The sequence below is a fragment of the Aplysia californica genome, unplaced genomic scaffold, assembly GCF_000002075.1.
Source record: "Aplysia californica isolate F4 #8 unplaced genomic scaffold, AplCal3.0 scaffold00286, whole genome shotgun sequence".
Classification (NCBI taxonomy): Eukaryota; Metazoa; Mollusca; class Gastropoda; order Aplysiida; family Aplysiidae; genus Aplysia; species Aplysia californica.
Genome location: NW_004797556.1, coordinates 131,364 through 147,741, shown reverse-complemented (window position 1 = coordinate 147,741; position 16,378 = coordinate 131,364). Strand labels below are relative to the sequence as shown.

Genomic DNA, 16,378 nt, shown 5'->3' with positions numbered 1-16,378 from the left:
ACACACACACACACACACACACACACACACACACACACACACACACACACAGATGCAGACACATACACTATCACACTGACTCTCACAAACAGAGCTCCCTGCACTTTCACCTCTTCAACCCAAACCAAAATGACCGCCAACGCGTTCAAATTGGTGCCATGGCTATGAAGTCGTGCATACCATTGGGCCCTATTCCACTGGCTAGGCCTATCGCCAAATCCGTTACAATTTTGATAATCGACACCGTGGTATTCCAACGAACACTTGACCGTTCCGGGTATCGGATTTTGTTAATACAATACTCGACTCGTAGATTTTCTACCCTCTTCCCTTGTGTTATTGTTATGGGACCAAGTTCTGTCACAGGCAAATCCTGTGCGCAGGTAGAATCTAGACTGTAGATCTATATCCAGGCCTACGTCTGATAAATGCAAACGGCGTTGGTAGCTCGGACTCAGGCAGAGCAGAGGAGAACTTGAAGACTCGGCACGGTGTGTTTCGCTCACTGAGTTCTAAGGTAAGTGAACTATTATTTCGGAAATGCTTACGAGGGAAGTCCCACTTGACCCCAATTTGTTTTTCATGTGTCTTTATCAAGTCTGGGGCAGACATTGACGGTGACAGTGAACAGTACCTTATTCCTTCCTTTTGTCAGTTCTAGTCCGTTCGGTTTTTCTGATAGAGTTGTTAGTCATAATATTATTGTTCCCTGTTTCTGTTTTCCTCTTCTCTTCATTCCCCTTATATACGGGCGATCTGGTGTGGTTTTCTCTTTCTTTCCGATCGACATCAATCGTCCTTTTCTCTCCTTCTATTTTTTGTGATTATTACTGTCTTGTAACACCTCTAATTTTCGGCACTTATAGCCCCCATACCCATATCCATGCAAAAGGAAACACACAAACTTTCATGGTCCTTTCTTTGTTTTCACTGCTGTATTTCTTTTTAGGAAATCGGCTTCACTCTGTTGCACGTTTCTTTGGATGTTGCAATCTTTTCTTTTAATTAAATCTTTGTCACTTTTTGCATGGAATGGAAAAGGCCGGGACAATGTTCTATAATTCGAATCGTTGTCTTAAGAGTATTAACTGTTCTGCCCTGGGTAGGGCAAACAATTATGCTTCAGTCCTTTTCCCCCACCCCTCCTCGTGTCCACCAGTTCTTTTTTGACTTTCTCCTTAAAAAAAAAACTCTAAGGGGAAATTGGGTCGTCCATAAAGAAAGCTGTTTCGTTTTCGAAATATCATGTCTGCTGTGAGACTACTTTATTCTTCTTTCAGTTTTCAGGAGTAAATAGTAAATTTAGATGAGGGCGTGGCCTGAAAAGACTTACTGTAGCGCGCCTTGCGCCGTAGAACAAGTACACATTATAACAATGTCCTGTTGTATGGTTAGTTGAACGTGTCATGGTTACCTTGAGCCTACCATCTCTCGCCCTCTTTCTTTGCCCCTTTATGATAAATGTCTCCTGAGGTGTTTGTTCTGTTAGTTTAGCCAAGTATATATATATTTAGTATATTATAATTTTATATAATAGGGTATGTGTGTAAGCATATTGTATGCGTGTGCGTGTGGGGGGGGGGGGGGGGGGGTGAGAATGTGCGTGTGTGTGTATGTGTTAATGTGTATGTGTGTGTTGTTGTTTTTTGGTAAGTGTTTTACAGCGCTCGCAACTGCTTAAAGTCGTGTGAGCGCGCGGAATATATTAAACTTGTTCAGTGGTAGGAAATTTTTAATTTTGCCCGGGTGGCGGCCGAAGCTTTTTCTTATCGATTTTAGACCACCAAGGGATCTTTATCGTGCGCGTCTTGCACACGGGCCCTCTGAGATGTTCCGCCCTTGTCCAAGAAGGCTAGGTGTAGATCTTTCCTATCAGAAGATCAGAGGTGTGGCTGAAAGACAGCGCTAAGAAGGAGCCAAGGAGTAGCAGTAGACGTGGCTGCAGAAAGAGTCAGAAGCCCAGGGGAGGGGGCAAAGGAAGTGAGGGGGTGGGGGCAAAAAGAGGAGACGAAAGCAGACGACAGAACATTGCTAGAGAGCAGGAAAGGAAGTGAAAAGAGACCATTTTAGAGAAGAAAATGTTTCGGTCGCTACTCGGATTCGAACCCGGTACCTTTGATTGAGAGGCCAACACCTTAATAACCTCTTGGCCACGAGAGTCCACGTGTGAGTGTGTGTGTGTGTGTGCGTGTGTGTTTGTGTGTGTGTGTGTGTTTGTGTGTGTGTGTGTGTGTGTGTGTGCGCGCGCGCGTGCGTGTGTGTGTGTGTGTTATGACTCATATCTCTCTATGTTATGGAGTTGTTTAGATCTATTATAACAGTTAATGCTGTCTTCGTTAAAAAAAAAACCAATGAAAAGAGGTTCAGACTAAAGAGTCCGGATATTCATGTAGCAATCGTATGTTAAATGTATTATTTATTATTGAGTGCAATGCTTGAGTGTGGATGTGAGGGGTGGGGGAGGGGTAAAGTGATAAAACCGATCACCAGACGTTAACGCGCTTCTGAATACCAAATTTGAATTATAAACACCTTAGCAACGTAGTAACCATTTAACATACTGTCCAAATATTTCGCTTCCCTTAAATTACAAAGTTCTGTAATTTGACGTAAAAATGTTGTTTCCCAACATGTCAAACTTCTTTGAATACAGTTCTATGAATTTCTTGAAAACGGCTCCGAATAATTTTACTACTTTGATAAGAGCAGATAGAAGAACATAAATTGGTTTCTAAATTCACGGTTTCCTCAGTGACTCAAAACGGCCAAAAATATCAGATAGAAAATTTCATGGTAGTGAATTGTCAATTGTGCAGTTGCCTTTTCCTAATGGAAATGTTCATTGCGTTCGTTCGAGTGAAAACTTTGTAGTTTATTGATTGATATTTTTCTCCCGCATAGATTTGTTGGGCCGGTTGTGTGAAAATTACAAAATGTGTGATTCAAAATACTTGATATTGTACTTCTGTCCCTCTCAACCCCCCCCCCCCCCCCCGCCGTAGGCTTAAGCTGTCAACCCAAACAAATGCCCAAACCCTTTCATTTCGTTAGACAACATCCATTTTGCGTCATTTAAATGTCTTCGGGTCCCCATTGTAACAATCAGGACCTACTCGTAGCAGGTGACGTTTGCTAGGTTGTAATAATGTTTAACAAGCGGTGGAATTAGGCACTTGTCAGTGTTTAGGCATGTTGAGTTATTGGTATAATGTTAAAACTTGTTCTTTTTTTTTATTAAAAAAGTACCGTCTATCTTTAATAGATGTCGCATTTGTAATCGATCGAGGTTGGAGTCGTCTAGTGTTAAACACAAAACAAGCCAGAAAATGGCAGCCAAAAATTTGGTGACTCCGAAAGCCTCAGAAATTGCAAATTGACATTTTTGTGTGCCTTTGATCAACGTTTGGCAGTAAAATCCAAATAGCAATGTGTTTTTAAACGGACATTATGGGTGTTAACCCCCCCCCCCCTTCCTAAAATAAAAATAAAAACAATTCGATTTCTTTATTTTGACGAGCGCTTGAATTCAGAATGGTGCTACATTATCATGTTGATTGTGAGTACTGCAGAATAATAAGCCACAGCTAACATAGCTTGTTTTGTGTTTAACAAAACTCCTCCGAAATGAGGTTCAGCAAAGAGGTAAAAAAGCTCTGATAAGTTTGCCGTTAAAATGACATCGGTTAATATTTCAATTCTCATTGAAGTCTCCTGTGTATTGAAATTTCAACTTCAGAAGCTCAAAGTGTAACTCTTGAGACTCTTTTCAAAAAGAAAATTCTGATTTACTGTTTTTAATCAGCTGACTTTGTTCCCATAGAAGCTGATTTGATTTGGTTGTAGAATATCGCTTTACAGAACACACTAATAGTAAGATCATTTGATATGGTGGATCTCCGATTTTACGTCCTTCTCAGTCATGACATGAAAGGACGCCATGAAAACTATTGAATACCCTTCAAAACAACCCTTGCATTTGCACAGCCTCACACACCATAAATGGCACTTGCAAGAAGCCAGCTCAATGCAGCTGTGAGCTGCCTCGGGTAGCTTGGTCCAGTATGGTGTGCACTGCCCTCCAGTCATTGACCAACCCTAGTTGTTTTGTGGAGGGAGCTCTTTTGCTGGCAAAAGTATCTGACCCCACACATTTCCACCTCATTACACTCCCCTCTTGACATGTTCCTCTAAAGCTACCTTCGTTGGGGGGATCAGCTGCACATCGTTCTTCCTTGCGAAGAATTTCCTCCTGGCGGTGTCAATGTCCGTGCATTTGCTAGTTCGATCATACAACAGGATCACGAACCTCTTGATGATGGACATTGCATCGTTTGGTATGTCGCGTGGTGCAGAGGACACCAGCAGCAGCGCTTCAGTGAGTTCTGACAGTACCGTCCAGACTGCCCACCCAGTCTTCTTGCCTTATGGAAAGAAGATCTTAGGAGCATACTCTTCAAATGTCTTTAATTTAATGCAGCCAATGTGGGCGATGGCTGCTCCCTCAAAAACTATACAGGTAGTGACAGGAGTCTCTGTCTTGGCGTCGAAGATTTCTTCAAAGCCTGTGATGAGATCATTCTTACTAAGAAGTACAAGTGAAGAGGTTTCCACCAGCAGACAGTGCAGGAGGACATGCCTGGTTCTTGTGACGAAAGAACTCCTCAAGGTTTCCATCCCCCATCTGCCAGCCAATGTACAGGCGTGCAATGAGTTCACGGTAATTTTTGACAGAGGCGAAGTGTTCCTAACATTTACTCCTGTTTCTTGGAGTGGAAGTGCTGAATACCTTCAGCTTTGTCACGAGGAATGGGGTCGTCCACTGCCTTTGTTCTGTCCGACAGACACTCTTTGGTGAAAGCCTCGGGCTGCTCTTGTCCAATCCTCTTGGCTTTCATCACGGTCTCCATGGCACAATGACCTGCGATGTCCTTTGTGTCCAGTATGACTAGATCCTGACTCTCCTCCTCGAATGGGTTGCCCATCTTCTCTATGACACCGACGAGAGAGCGAACATCTTTCACAAATGAGGCATGTACACTTGGCGTCTGATCATGATGACGTGTGTCTGCTGTTTGCCTTCTCCAGTATTGGTTCCCGTCCTGGAATTCTTCGATCTCCCTAGCAATTCCTGGTCTTGAAACCATCAAGCGGCGAAGGGCACTAGGATTGTCATTTAGCCCAACCGCGCCACCGTTTCCTTTGATGCAGGCATTTTTCTGCTCATGTGCCTGGTCAATCGGGATTAAATAGAACACCCTCTGTGTTTTCTCAACTGTGAAATGGCCTTCACTAAATTTCTTTGCTACGTCTGGGTGTTTGGTAGTGAGTTCGGCGATGTTCTTCAGGTGCACTGGTATCCACCTAGCATAGTGGGTATGATCTAGTGCGTGGAACACGGTGACCAGCTCTGTCAGAGCATCGAGGTACATCATCAAAGATCCCTGCCTGAGAGAACGCACATACACTAGAACCAACAGTTCTTGTTCCAGCACAGCTGCTCTGTAGCAAAACTGGGAGATGTTGTCTCATCTCTGGCGACACCAGTCTCCAAACGCGGGAATGTCCTCTGCATCCCTGGTTTCTCCCAGACAGTAGTGGTAGTAGGCATGGTGTTGCAGGATGTACAGTGCTGCTGCAGTTACTTGAAGTGCTCTTCTTGTGCACAAGACTTGAGATGCTCGCAGGAATGAGTCTGCTGTCCTTGCTGTCGCAATCTCGGCTTGCACAGGTGCTTGCCAGCCAACCCCTCCCTTGCAGCCAGTCCCCCAGTGTTTTCAGTACTGTCATCTGTATGTGGAGACCACCAATCATCACCACTATATGGTCATCCCCATAACTCTGTGGCCACTTCCACTGTATCTGCTTGGCCAAAGCTAACAGTGGCTGATCCAAGGTGACCCCTGATGTCTGTCCAGGATTCAGGTGTTCTACAGCTTTCTTCACAGCGTCCATTGAATGCCTGATCATTGCCACAGTGTGGGCACTTTCCAGGAAGAGGGGAAGCAGCGACGTGGGACAGATGACTCTACCTTCTGGTGGCTGTCGGCTGGCATGAAATGCAGCCCAAGATGTGTTTTCATTGTCCACTGTACAAGTGTTGTCTCCCAGGCGTGTTTTGCATTGCCTAACCAATGGTATTCTTCAGCAGTCCACTGTTTGAAGTCTCCTCTGGTCAATGACGCAACTCCAGCAGCTGGGACAGGCGACGTCTTGATGCTGCTAGTGACATCAGTACAATAGTGCGGCAAAGGGGCGACAGTCTTGGACCGTGCATACCCAGATTCTCCAGCAACGAATATGCTCCGATTTACTCCTTCACCAGTGTGAGAAGGATGTTGTACGAGGGAGATAGTGGCACTTTGGAAGGAGTCTTTTGATGTTGTTGCACTAGGATTGTGATCTATGTTATCTGCAGCGGCAATTGTGAACTCTTCGCCACGCACTTTTGGAGATCAGACCACTTGATCTCTTTAAAATTGTTGGCAGACATGGTTTCCCATCTGTGCCGAGAGCTGGAGCACTCTATTATAAGAGATGCTCAGGCCAAGGTGTGACAGTCTGTCGACCAATTCCTTTTTGTGTGTATGAGCATGCAACATCATCCCAATGTATGTTGGAAGTGGGGTCTCCTGTGCAACACTGTGCCTGACACAAGTGGATGATGTGGTGCTACGTGTTCGCTTGTGTTTTACGCAGTTGAACTTCAGTATCTAGTCTGCCGTAATTGCTGCAGGGTTAGTGTCTGCCATCTGGTCCTTGATGCTGGGTCTCTCTAGGATCATGCTGACTAAGGCAAGCAGCAACGGTTGCAACAGATTCTTCTTGGCATCCTCCAGGGCACACTGTGAAGGGTTTGGCTTGTAATTCTCCTAACACGTGACGGCGACAAGATAACGACGAATGTAGATCGAGAAGCAGCCATGCAATGTAAAGCAGCCATTTTGAAATCCAATATGGCGACCCATTAGTACAAATGCGCAATGCAGATTGTTACCATTGGCTTGCTTGACCCAAAAAACATACATTTAGACATCAAAATGAAGTCAATAGCAGCATTAGACCCAGAGATAATCACAAATGTAGATCTCAAATGTCGGCCATTTTGAAATCCAATATGGCGACCCTTTAGTAAAATTACGCAATGCAGATTGCTACCATTGGATTTGTTGACCCCAAAAACATATATTTAGACACCAAAATCAAGTCAATAGCAGCATTTGACCCAGAGATAATCGCAAATGTAGATTTCAAATGGCGGCCATTTTGAAATCCAATATGGCGGCCATTAAGGGAGAAATCCGAGTGGCCCCATATCTGAAAATGATTTCAATATGTTAATGAACATTTGTGCCAAGTTTGGTGCTTGTATCACAAAATGCACAATAGGTTTGCTAAGCGGCCCCACTATAGTTCAGATCGCCCTAGACCGAATTGGCAAAGGGGTAATATTCTGACGATTCAAAGCTCTTCGCAGTCTTGGCTTGTTCTATACAAGATGGACTTTGAACCTGGATGTCTCAACAGCCTGCTCATTGTTGAAAGTGTCAGTGACCAGTAAATTAATTAAATGCCACACCCTGCCTTTGTTCATATCTAGTTTTTTTAAGCGTCTCATAAGTTCCCACAAAGAATTATAGTCTCTAAGGGGTTGTCGAAGGATGTCTCGTAATTTTCTTGTTTATTTTGTTTGGATTCTTAAAAATTTTTAGTCACGCCTTTTCCGCCGTCTTTCGTTATTTTTTTTTTTACTGGACAGAAAGTCAAGCGCAAACATTCTGCAATAGAAAATGGATGTAGGCCAGAGATTTTAAAAACCACACGAGAGGGGTAAAAGAAGCCTGCTGGCAATGCACGGCTAAATATAGATCTCACTTTAAACATTCTTTGGCTTCATGCTGATAACGTCTTGGACTCTTTCGGGGTTTTAAATGAGGCGTGGTAGGTTTTATCGATCGTGGAAAAAATAAGTCGACGCTGGTCCACGTGACGGTCTACCGCAATGTTTCTGTTTTCCTTGATGGTCTACCACCTCAGCAGTCTGACAATTGTTTTCCTTGATGGTCTACCACCTCAGCAGTCTGACAATTGTTTTCCTTGATGGTCTACCACCTCAGCAGTCTGACAATTGTTTTCCTTGATGGTCTACCACCTCAGCAGTCTGACAATTGTTTTCCTTGATGGTCTACCACCTCAGCAGTCTGACAATTGTTTTCCTTGATGGTCTACCACCTCAGCAGTCTGACAATTGTTTTCCTTGATGGTCTACCATGCCAGTCTATAACATTCAGTTCATTCTCAATGCGTTTTTCCATCGTGTTTATACAGGCTTGGGAATGTCATTGATCAGGAGACTTGTGTTTTTCGTTCGGCGAGGAGGTTGAGGTGTGGGGGTAGTCCATCTGGTATCTTGAAAGTAGCGCATCAGGATGTGGGAGTAACGGTGGGATAAGCCCTTGCTCCTGATTTAATGTCAATACTGTATGGCTATTTGCAACACAGATAGGTTTACATGAGTGCCGAAGATAAAATGTTTCACAAAAGAGTATCATACCCCCCCCCCCCCCTCCCCCCGAAAAAAGTCGGAGAGAAAAGGATAATGGATGTTTGTTACAATTGAAGGAGCAAATTACACAAATGAAAGTGTGCTATTATTTTGTATTTGCTGCTAGGGTGGGAATTGTAAGGTGAAAGATAAAGAAAAATTTGACAGAACCATTAAGAAAGCCAGCAAGATCTCTGGATATGATTTTAATTGAATGGATGAAATGTATAACGCCACACGTATAAAAAAGATAAAAAGCATTATAAACGACTCGTCACACCCCTTTTCCACACAAATTGTAAGATCACGCAGCGGCAGATATGTACCCCCAAAAACAAAGAAAGAAAGATATAAAAGAAGTTTTTTACCATCTAGCATAAGGCTTTTGTTAGAATGAGCATAGATGGGTGTTGCTCTAAGAGTATGTATCTGTATATAACTCAAAAGGTCTAGTATTTGAATTCCTGCATGTGGTTGAATGATGCATTTGATGTAAATGTACATTTTGTCAGCCTTACCTCTCGTTTCATATTGAATTTTAATGAGAGTATTGTATATATAATTTAAAATTTTTATGTATACCTGCATGTGTTTTTACGGTCCTGTACAGCCAAGGAAAATTTCCCTCTGGGATAACAAAGTACTATCTTATCTCTTATCTTATCTCTTATCTTAATAATAATATGAACTGAAATAACAGCTTTTGTCCCAATGATTTGACTACGTATTAAAATTTGGTTGAAATATGTAGTCTTCGAATTCATGCTTCAAGAAATTTCTATAGAAGCTTGTGGTGTATATATTATATATATTAGAGAGAGAGAGAGAGCGAGAGCGAGATCGAGAGAGAGAGAGAGAGAGAGAGAGAGAGAGAGAGAGAGAGAGAGAGAGAGAGAGAGAGAGAGAGAGAGAAAGAGAGAGAGGGGGGGTTGGAGAGGGGTTAGTGGGGATTGGGAGGGGGGGGGGGTTAGAAAACAGATGAAATTGAAACATGACACGGCTATCGTAGTTTTTTTTTTCTCTTAGGACTGGAAACGACAGGCAGCAAAGACTGTTGTTTTTGTTTACGAGATCAAAGTAAAGCTATCCCTTCCTTTATCTCAGTGAATTTTAACACGTTTTAGACCTAAAGTGTCCTGGCGAATAGTCACTCTCAGTTTGCAATATTCCAGAGAATTTCCATTGTTTGAGAACTCAGACCTAATTAAAAAGGGTTCGTGTTGTACAAATTTGCTCTTATATACACAATACTATACTTTCAGAAACAAGAACTGTAGCAATCGAGACAGACAGCATGGCAAAGGAGTGTTGGGCGGCCACGTGGAATCAGAAGAAACTCTTCGTCGTTTTGTTAATTCTCACTTCCCTCAGCACAAGCTTTCTACTCTTGCTTGCCTACAAATTGTATTTTGATCCAAAGCCTTGGACATGGCCAGCCTCATATGCTATTCAAGGAAATAGAAATTTGATGCCTTTGAAAAGATTCAGAATCTATAAACACTCAGAACTATTTTGGTCCCAAACGGATGAAAACGGTCCCAAGGTTATTGATGGTGACCAAATGCCTTCAGACACTGTGGATAATAAATTCAACAGGATACATGATACTGTGGATCGGGGACAAATCATGGAGAAAAACTTGACCACGATAATTAAAGAGACATCTCTAAATTTGAATTCGGTGTGGGAAAACGTGACAGAATCTTCGGTATTATCAACAACCAGAGCGCCACTGTTTAACGATGCAAGTAAAAATGGTAGTCTGATTTATAAGCGTCCGGTAATCCATCATTTGCCGGGGATGTCACGAGAAAATCTGAAGTGGTTTTCCATTGGTACATCCAGGGCTACGTTATGTTCGTGGACAGACAACTTGAACGCTAAAGAAAAGGAGTGGGCAGTGAAGGCGCTTCACGAACAGGGATACGACTCCACTGATCAGCACACCTTCAAATCACCCTTCATTGTCACACCGCGGCTGTACAGGAATGCGGTTATAGAAATGAGCTTCAGAAATAAAGCTAACAATAAATTGGCAGCTCGGCCCACAAAAAAGAAAGTAATTGCATGCTATAATTGTCCGACATTTATAAGAAATCCCCAACCTTTTGTCTCTTACAACAGAGATTTCTCCGCTTGTCCGTACAGTGAATGTGAGTTTCACAGTTCGCGGGACAGACTCAATGAATCAGACGCCGTCATCATATTCATGGAGAAACGTATCGGACTTCCACCTCCTCGACCATCTGGTCAGATCTGGATTAGTTTTCAAATCGAGGCCCCACAACGATACAGGTATCCAGGTAAAAGATGACTGATTTTGTTTTAACAATTCTTTATGGAACTGATAGTATTAGTTTCGCTATGCAGCGGGTACCTGGGAATGAAAATAATGTTATTATAGTTCGGTCAAAAATTCGTAGCGTAACTTATTGTCAAATATTTATCCACTATCGAACATAGACTTTCCAGCTTTTGCACAATGGCTTGAGTCATTTTGTCCTAAACACTTTGTGGTCACTTTCCCTATACAGTGTAATGCGACGGTGAAAATTATCCGTTCCGGTCACTTGACGCAGTTCTGTGACAGGCCGACGATGTGCGATTCACTGTCAGTCACTCTCCTGGTTGGGTGACCAGATGAGGCATTTTGTACTGCCGGCTGTGTGACTGCAAAGTTTTGACAGATCATCATTTTTGTAAACACCTGTTATCTGTATTCTAGAAAATTCCTCAATAAATAATAATAATTTAAAATCCAGGTAGGTGGTTTCTACCGATTTTTAAAGGATTACAGCTCGGACAATATCGCTTTTAAAAGCGTCTGTCGTTTTTTTCCTTAAGGCGGCATTTTATTGAACGCCTCGTATGATTTGAGAACGTTTAGTGTAGAAAAATGTTCACTAGATAATGTATTTCTTGTAACAAGGCTTACTGTTAAAGAGTGTCATTAGTTAGTTGTGACGTAGGGCATGTTATTATGCGTTAACAAAATAGTATGCAAAATGCGTGTGAGAAGCAGGAAGTGACGTGAACATTCCCATGTTCTCTGAGACGGAGTTATTATTTTTTTAAAAGTATTTTATTTAGACTTATGATGAAAAGTTTTTATTCCATACATGGGGTTGTTTTAGCAATGGACTTCGGGGAAATGACTCCGTACATTTCACACATATAAGCAGAATTTGCATACATTACTATGCGCACTACATTCACCTTCTAACCTTTTGTAAGCAGAGTCTATACAGTGGAAACCACATATAACAGGCCTGGTAATAACAGGGATCCGGTAATTACAGGGATTTTTAAATCTCCGATTTTTTGTACTCTTTGTCTCTATTAAAAGTTATCGGCAATAACAGGGCCTCATCGGAGCCCAACCGGTTATAGCAGGGACAAAGGCTCCTAAACAATGAGTAAAAAGTAAGAGAGAAAGAGAGAGAGAGAGAGAGAGAGAGAGAGAGAGAGAGAGAGAGAGAGAGAGAGAGCAAGCCTATGCAAGCCATGTCACTGCAAGCACACGCAGCGTGTTAAGCGAGAGAGCGCTGCGGTGTGCTGCAGACCTTTATCTAGCCCGAAACCTAGCAACACACATGCGTAATGTATCTGCTGTCACCAACGATGTCAAACGCAAGAGAAAATGCCTTTCAATTGACAAAAAAATACTAAATAATCCAGGCTGTTGACAAAAAGCAAGCTCCACTGGCAGACATTTGTTGTCAGTTCGACATTCCACTAGGGTCGATCCACACCGTAATCAAGGATAGAGAGAAGATAAGTGGCAGCATACTCCATTGAAAAGTTTGCTCTGGATCGAAAGAAGATGAGACTACCCGATGCAAATGCTGTGGAACAAGCTCTTCTGATGTGGTTTTAGGAGGCAAGGAGAAAGTTGGTGCCAAAACCCCTGCTCGTGGATACTTGTGGCAAAGGAAACTACCCATGAATAAGTACAGCTGGATTAGTTCACAAATGCTTACTTTCCTTGCATTTCTGATTTAACAGGGATTGGATATAACAGGACATTTTCTCTACTCCCACCATCCCTGTTATGTCAGGTTTCCACTGTACTTTGAAACTCGTGATTACAACAATTTCACTCATAGGATAAATCATGATCTCCCACAATAACTCAAGTAATAAATTCTTGATAATCTAGTAGTCTCAATTGTTAGGGGAGGGGGGGGAATTATTACCAAATTAAGACAAAATTGAATCTAAGTGCTGTGCCAAGTATGGATGATATTGATTCACCCGGTAAAGAGATATTTCTTTGATGATAGGTTGCCCCACGAATTTTTTTACTGCACTATAGTCTGAAATACAGTAGTGACTTCAAATTACGTCCTAACTAGCTACCCCCACGAAGACAGCAATTTTCTCACATTTTGGCCGATGCCGCTACCGGTGCTGGTTAAAATATCTAAAAGTCTTTGCTTCTACTTTTTGTATGCGAGATACTCGGACACCACTCTCTGCATGTAGTGTCAAACGCAGTAAGTAGATTCTGGAAGAGCATTACCAGGTCTTCTGCTGGAACCTTACGGAAAACATTCTAGTTTTGCAGGGCGTACTCTGTTGACTTAATGTCCTCTGTGAATTTTTGTTTTTAACTGTTAATGAGGGATTTTGCAGATAAAAACATCATCGTAAATCAGTTAATTATCCACGTTATGTTAATGTGGGCTCATTGACCTCTGCGCAATAACAGAGGTTACGCAATAGTATGGTTCAACTTTCTATCTGTAGTAAACATTCTTTAATCCTGGAAATGGTGCTCATATGTAAAACCTGTACTGTAAAAAAAATATTGGAAATCTGGAAAGCTGCGTTTCTGTCTTTTATTTTAAAAGTCAGTTGTAATAAATAAGCTGATATTATAAAACACTACTCTGCCTAAAAAGATATCGCTGCAATGCAATAGAATATAATGCCTTTCATCTGAATAATATGAAAAAATTACAATCTCTTTTCATCCTTCAACATAATAATAATATTCAGGATCTTTGGCTTGGCCGAAAGAAGTTTGTTTCTGTGTGTACATGAAGTGTTGTTTATGATGCTACATGAATGGTACTTGATTAATTTCTCCTGTGCTTTCTCTGATTCCATTGGGAACATTTGGAAAGCACTAATAGATCAATTTGAAATGTCCAGTACTGTGACGCCATTACAAGTTTTTCTCTTTTAAATCTGTTCTGGTTGCCAACGATAATTCTTATCTGTCTTCTATAGTCAGTGCTGGCTTGAATTGCTTACACAAAGCGCAAATTTTTACTTTTTGAAACCATTCTGCTGATTTGTTCCTAATTTTGCATTAACTTTTCTCTTTAATGAAATCCTTTGACAAGTACTGTAAACAACGGGGGTATAGCTAACAAATAAGTACCTGCAATTCAAATCCTTTCCTGAATGCCTCTCATGTTAGAAAAACTAGCCCCGACCCTCTTTGCAATACACTCCACACACACTCAAACACACACACACACACACACACACACACACACACACACACTCACACACACTCACACACATGCACACACACACACACACACACACACACACACACACACTCTCTCTCTCTCTCTCACACACACACACATACACACACATGCATACACCTGCCCAAACTTAAACGCACACACACACAAACACACAAACATACACACGTGCGCAAACACACACGCACACTCATACACTCATTCAAATTGAAACATGAAACCAACGACAAAAAACGTCAAGTATAGTATAATGATGATCAAGCTGGATTTGGTATAGCTGACAACATCTAGAGCGAGGCTAAATTATGAATAGGCTCCCTTCCCCACCCCCTCGCCCCGATTTGACAAAAATAGGGTTCTAAGTTCTAGTGCTCACAGTCAATTATTATCGTGTCATGCCTTCCTAATTTCATTTTCAAACTTAAAAAAGCAACCACAACCGAGCTGTGAAATTCTGAAACTAAATTTACCTGACAATTATTACAATTTTGTTCAGATAGCTGGGTTTACTAATTTCTTCAACTTTCTGGTGTTCAGGAAATGACAATAGGCCCTATTTCAATTTAATGAACTTCTATAAAATCACGAACGGCATGTAAGCTGTTATATGCATTTAAAAGTTAAATGTTTTTGGTTTTTGTTGTGCTTGATTAAAAACATTTTGAGCTCTGAATTCACAAGCTGCTGTGTTATCAATGGGTTACTTAGCTCAGTTCCATCATGTCATAATTTTTCGTTGGTTTATTTTATTTATTCAATTTTTGCTTTTTTTGTTAGGGTTGTAAGAACGTAATTATGGTCCCATTTCTTCTTCCTTGTCAAATAAAGCTCTCGCAATTTTTTTTCTGTTACATTCGTCCAAGGTCCCCTCAACTCTCTTTCTCTCGTTCGTTTTAATGTTTCGGTTTACTGTCCCCAGCAAAATACAATCTGTGGAAGGACCAGTTTAACTGGACAATGAACTATCGCTTGGACGCAGACATTTTCACACCATATTCGGTATTCGCCTGGACCCACACGGCTCAGCCCACAAGGGACGACGAATATTGTAAGCACACTTTCATGCAGACTCTCTTTCTCTCTCTCCCTCTCTCCCCCCCTCTCTCTCTCTCTCTCTCTCTCTCTCTCTCTCTCTCTCTCTCTCTCTCTCTCTCTCTCTCTCTCTCTCTCTCTCTCTCACACACTCTCTTTCACTCTCTCTCTCTCTCTCTCACACACACTCTCTTTCACTCTCTCTCTCTCTCTCTCTCTCTCTCTCTCTCTCTCTTAAACTCCTCTCTCCCGTTGTCATTTCCCCCCCCCCCCCGTTGTTTGTTTTGTTTTCTTATTATCTCTCTATTATTGCTTTGTTTCTTTTCTTTGTTTGTCTGTAGTTCCTTCTCTAATAAATCTCTCTCTTGTTCTCTCACTCTTTGTCCCTGGGCATTATCATCTATCTTACCATACCCTATTCTATTTCATCTCATCTTTAACTTTCACTAATGCTTTCAAAGACTGCAACAGCTTAATGTGACCTCAACTCGTACCTTCGTTGTATTTTACTGTGCTGGTTAAAGTCCTTTTCGACACCCTGAGGCTATAAGACCTCCGAACATAAAAGTTTATCTCCAATAGGACCGAGCCAGATTGGTAGAAATCTGTGGAAATTCCCCAACAATTCCGGCTCAAGAACTTCTCATTGGAAGTTCGAATCAGTGTCATCCGCAGCATAACCAATCCTAATACAAACCGAAGGAACAACGCACTTATCGCCATTGTGCAGTACGATGGGAGAACAGTTCATTGTTTGCATTGTGCTCGGTAAGGCGCAGTTTTGAAGTTTTGTCACACCTCTCTTCTTTCTACGATTTCCATTGCTGCATTGACCGAATTACGTGTTAATAAAACAGTCAAACAGAAATGTATTATTACACTAGCCTACCCCCCCCCCCCCCCCCTCACTTTTTATTTTTCCTTTAAGTTCGTTTCACAGATATTGCTTGAGAATTTCGAGAGCCAGTTTTCACTTCCCTCTCAGGAGCTCTCCATAATATATTCTAATTTTACGTGTCTCTTTGGCGTCGACCAGCAACACTCGTTAAAAAGAATGGCTATTATTAGATCTATGAAGACAAAGCTTTTCTATGACTAAATCCTTCAAGCTACGTTTATCTCTCCTTAGATCAAATGGCTCTGAGCAAGCAAAAATCTGTGGCTTGGTTAGTCAGCAACTGTGGCACTCCCAGCAGAAGGGAAGCCTACGTGAAGGAGATGCAGGTGCGAATTGATTTCTCCTTACCTTTTTATGTTTGCCTTTGTTATGTTTTTGTGGTGTGTGTGTGTGTGTGTGTGTGTG

General features: G+C 41.8%; 1 protein-coding gene across 1 annotated transcript in view; it reads left to right on the top strand.

Annotated features, from left to right (window-relative positions):
• The first annotated feature begins 308 nt into the window (after positions 1-308).
• The window catches only part of LOC101860505 (alpha-(1,3)-fucosyltransferase fut-6), a 26,609-nt gene continuing 10,539 nt past the window's right edge, over positions 309-16,378 (top strand). Inside the window, exons 1-4 of the mRNA XM_005101506.3 lie at positions 309-517; positions 9,805-10,845; positions 14,963-15,091; positions 16,205-16,299. Coding sequence (XP_005101563.1) covers positions 9,837-10,845; positions 14,963-15,091; positions 16,205-16,299 — 1,233 coding nt within the window. The 5' untranslated portion in view covers positions 309-517; positions 9,805-9,836. The remainder of the gene's footprint in view (positions 518-9,804; positions 10,846-14,962; positions 15,092-16,204; positions 16,300-16,378) is intronic.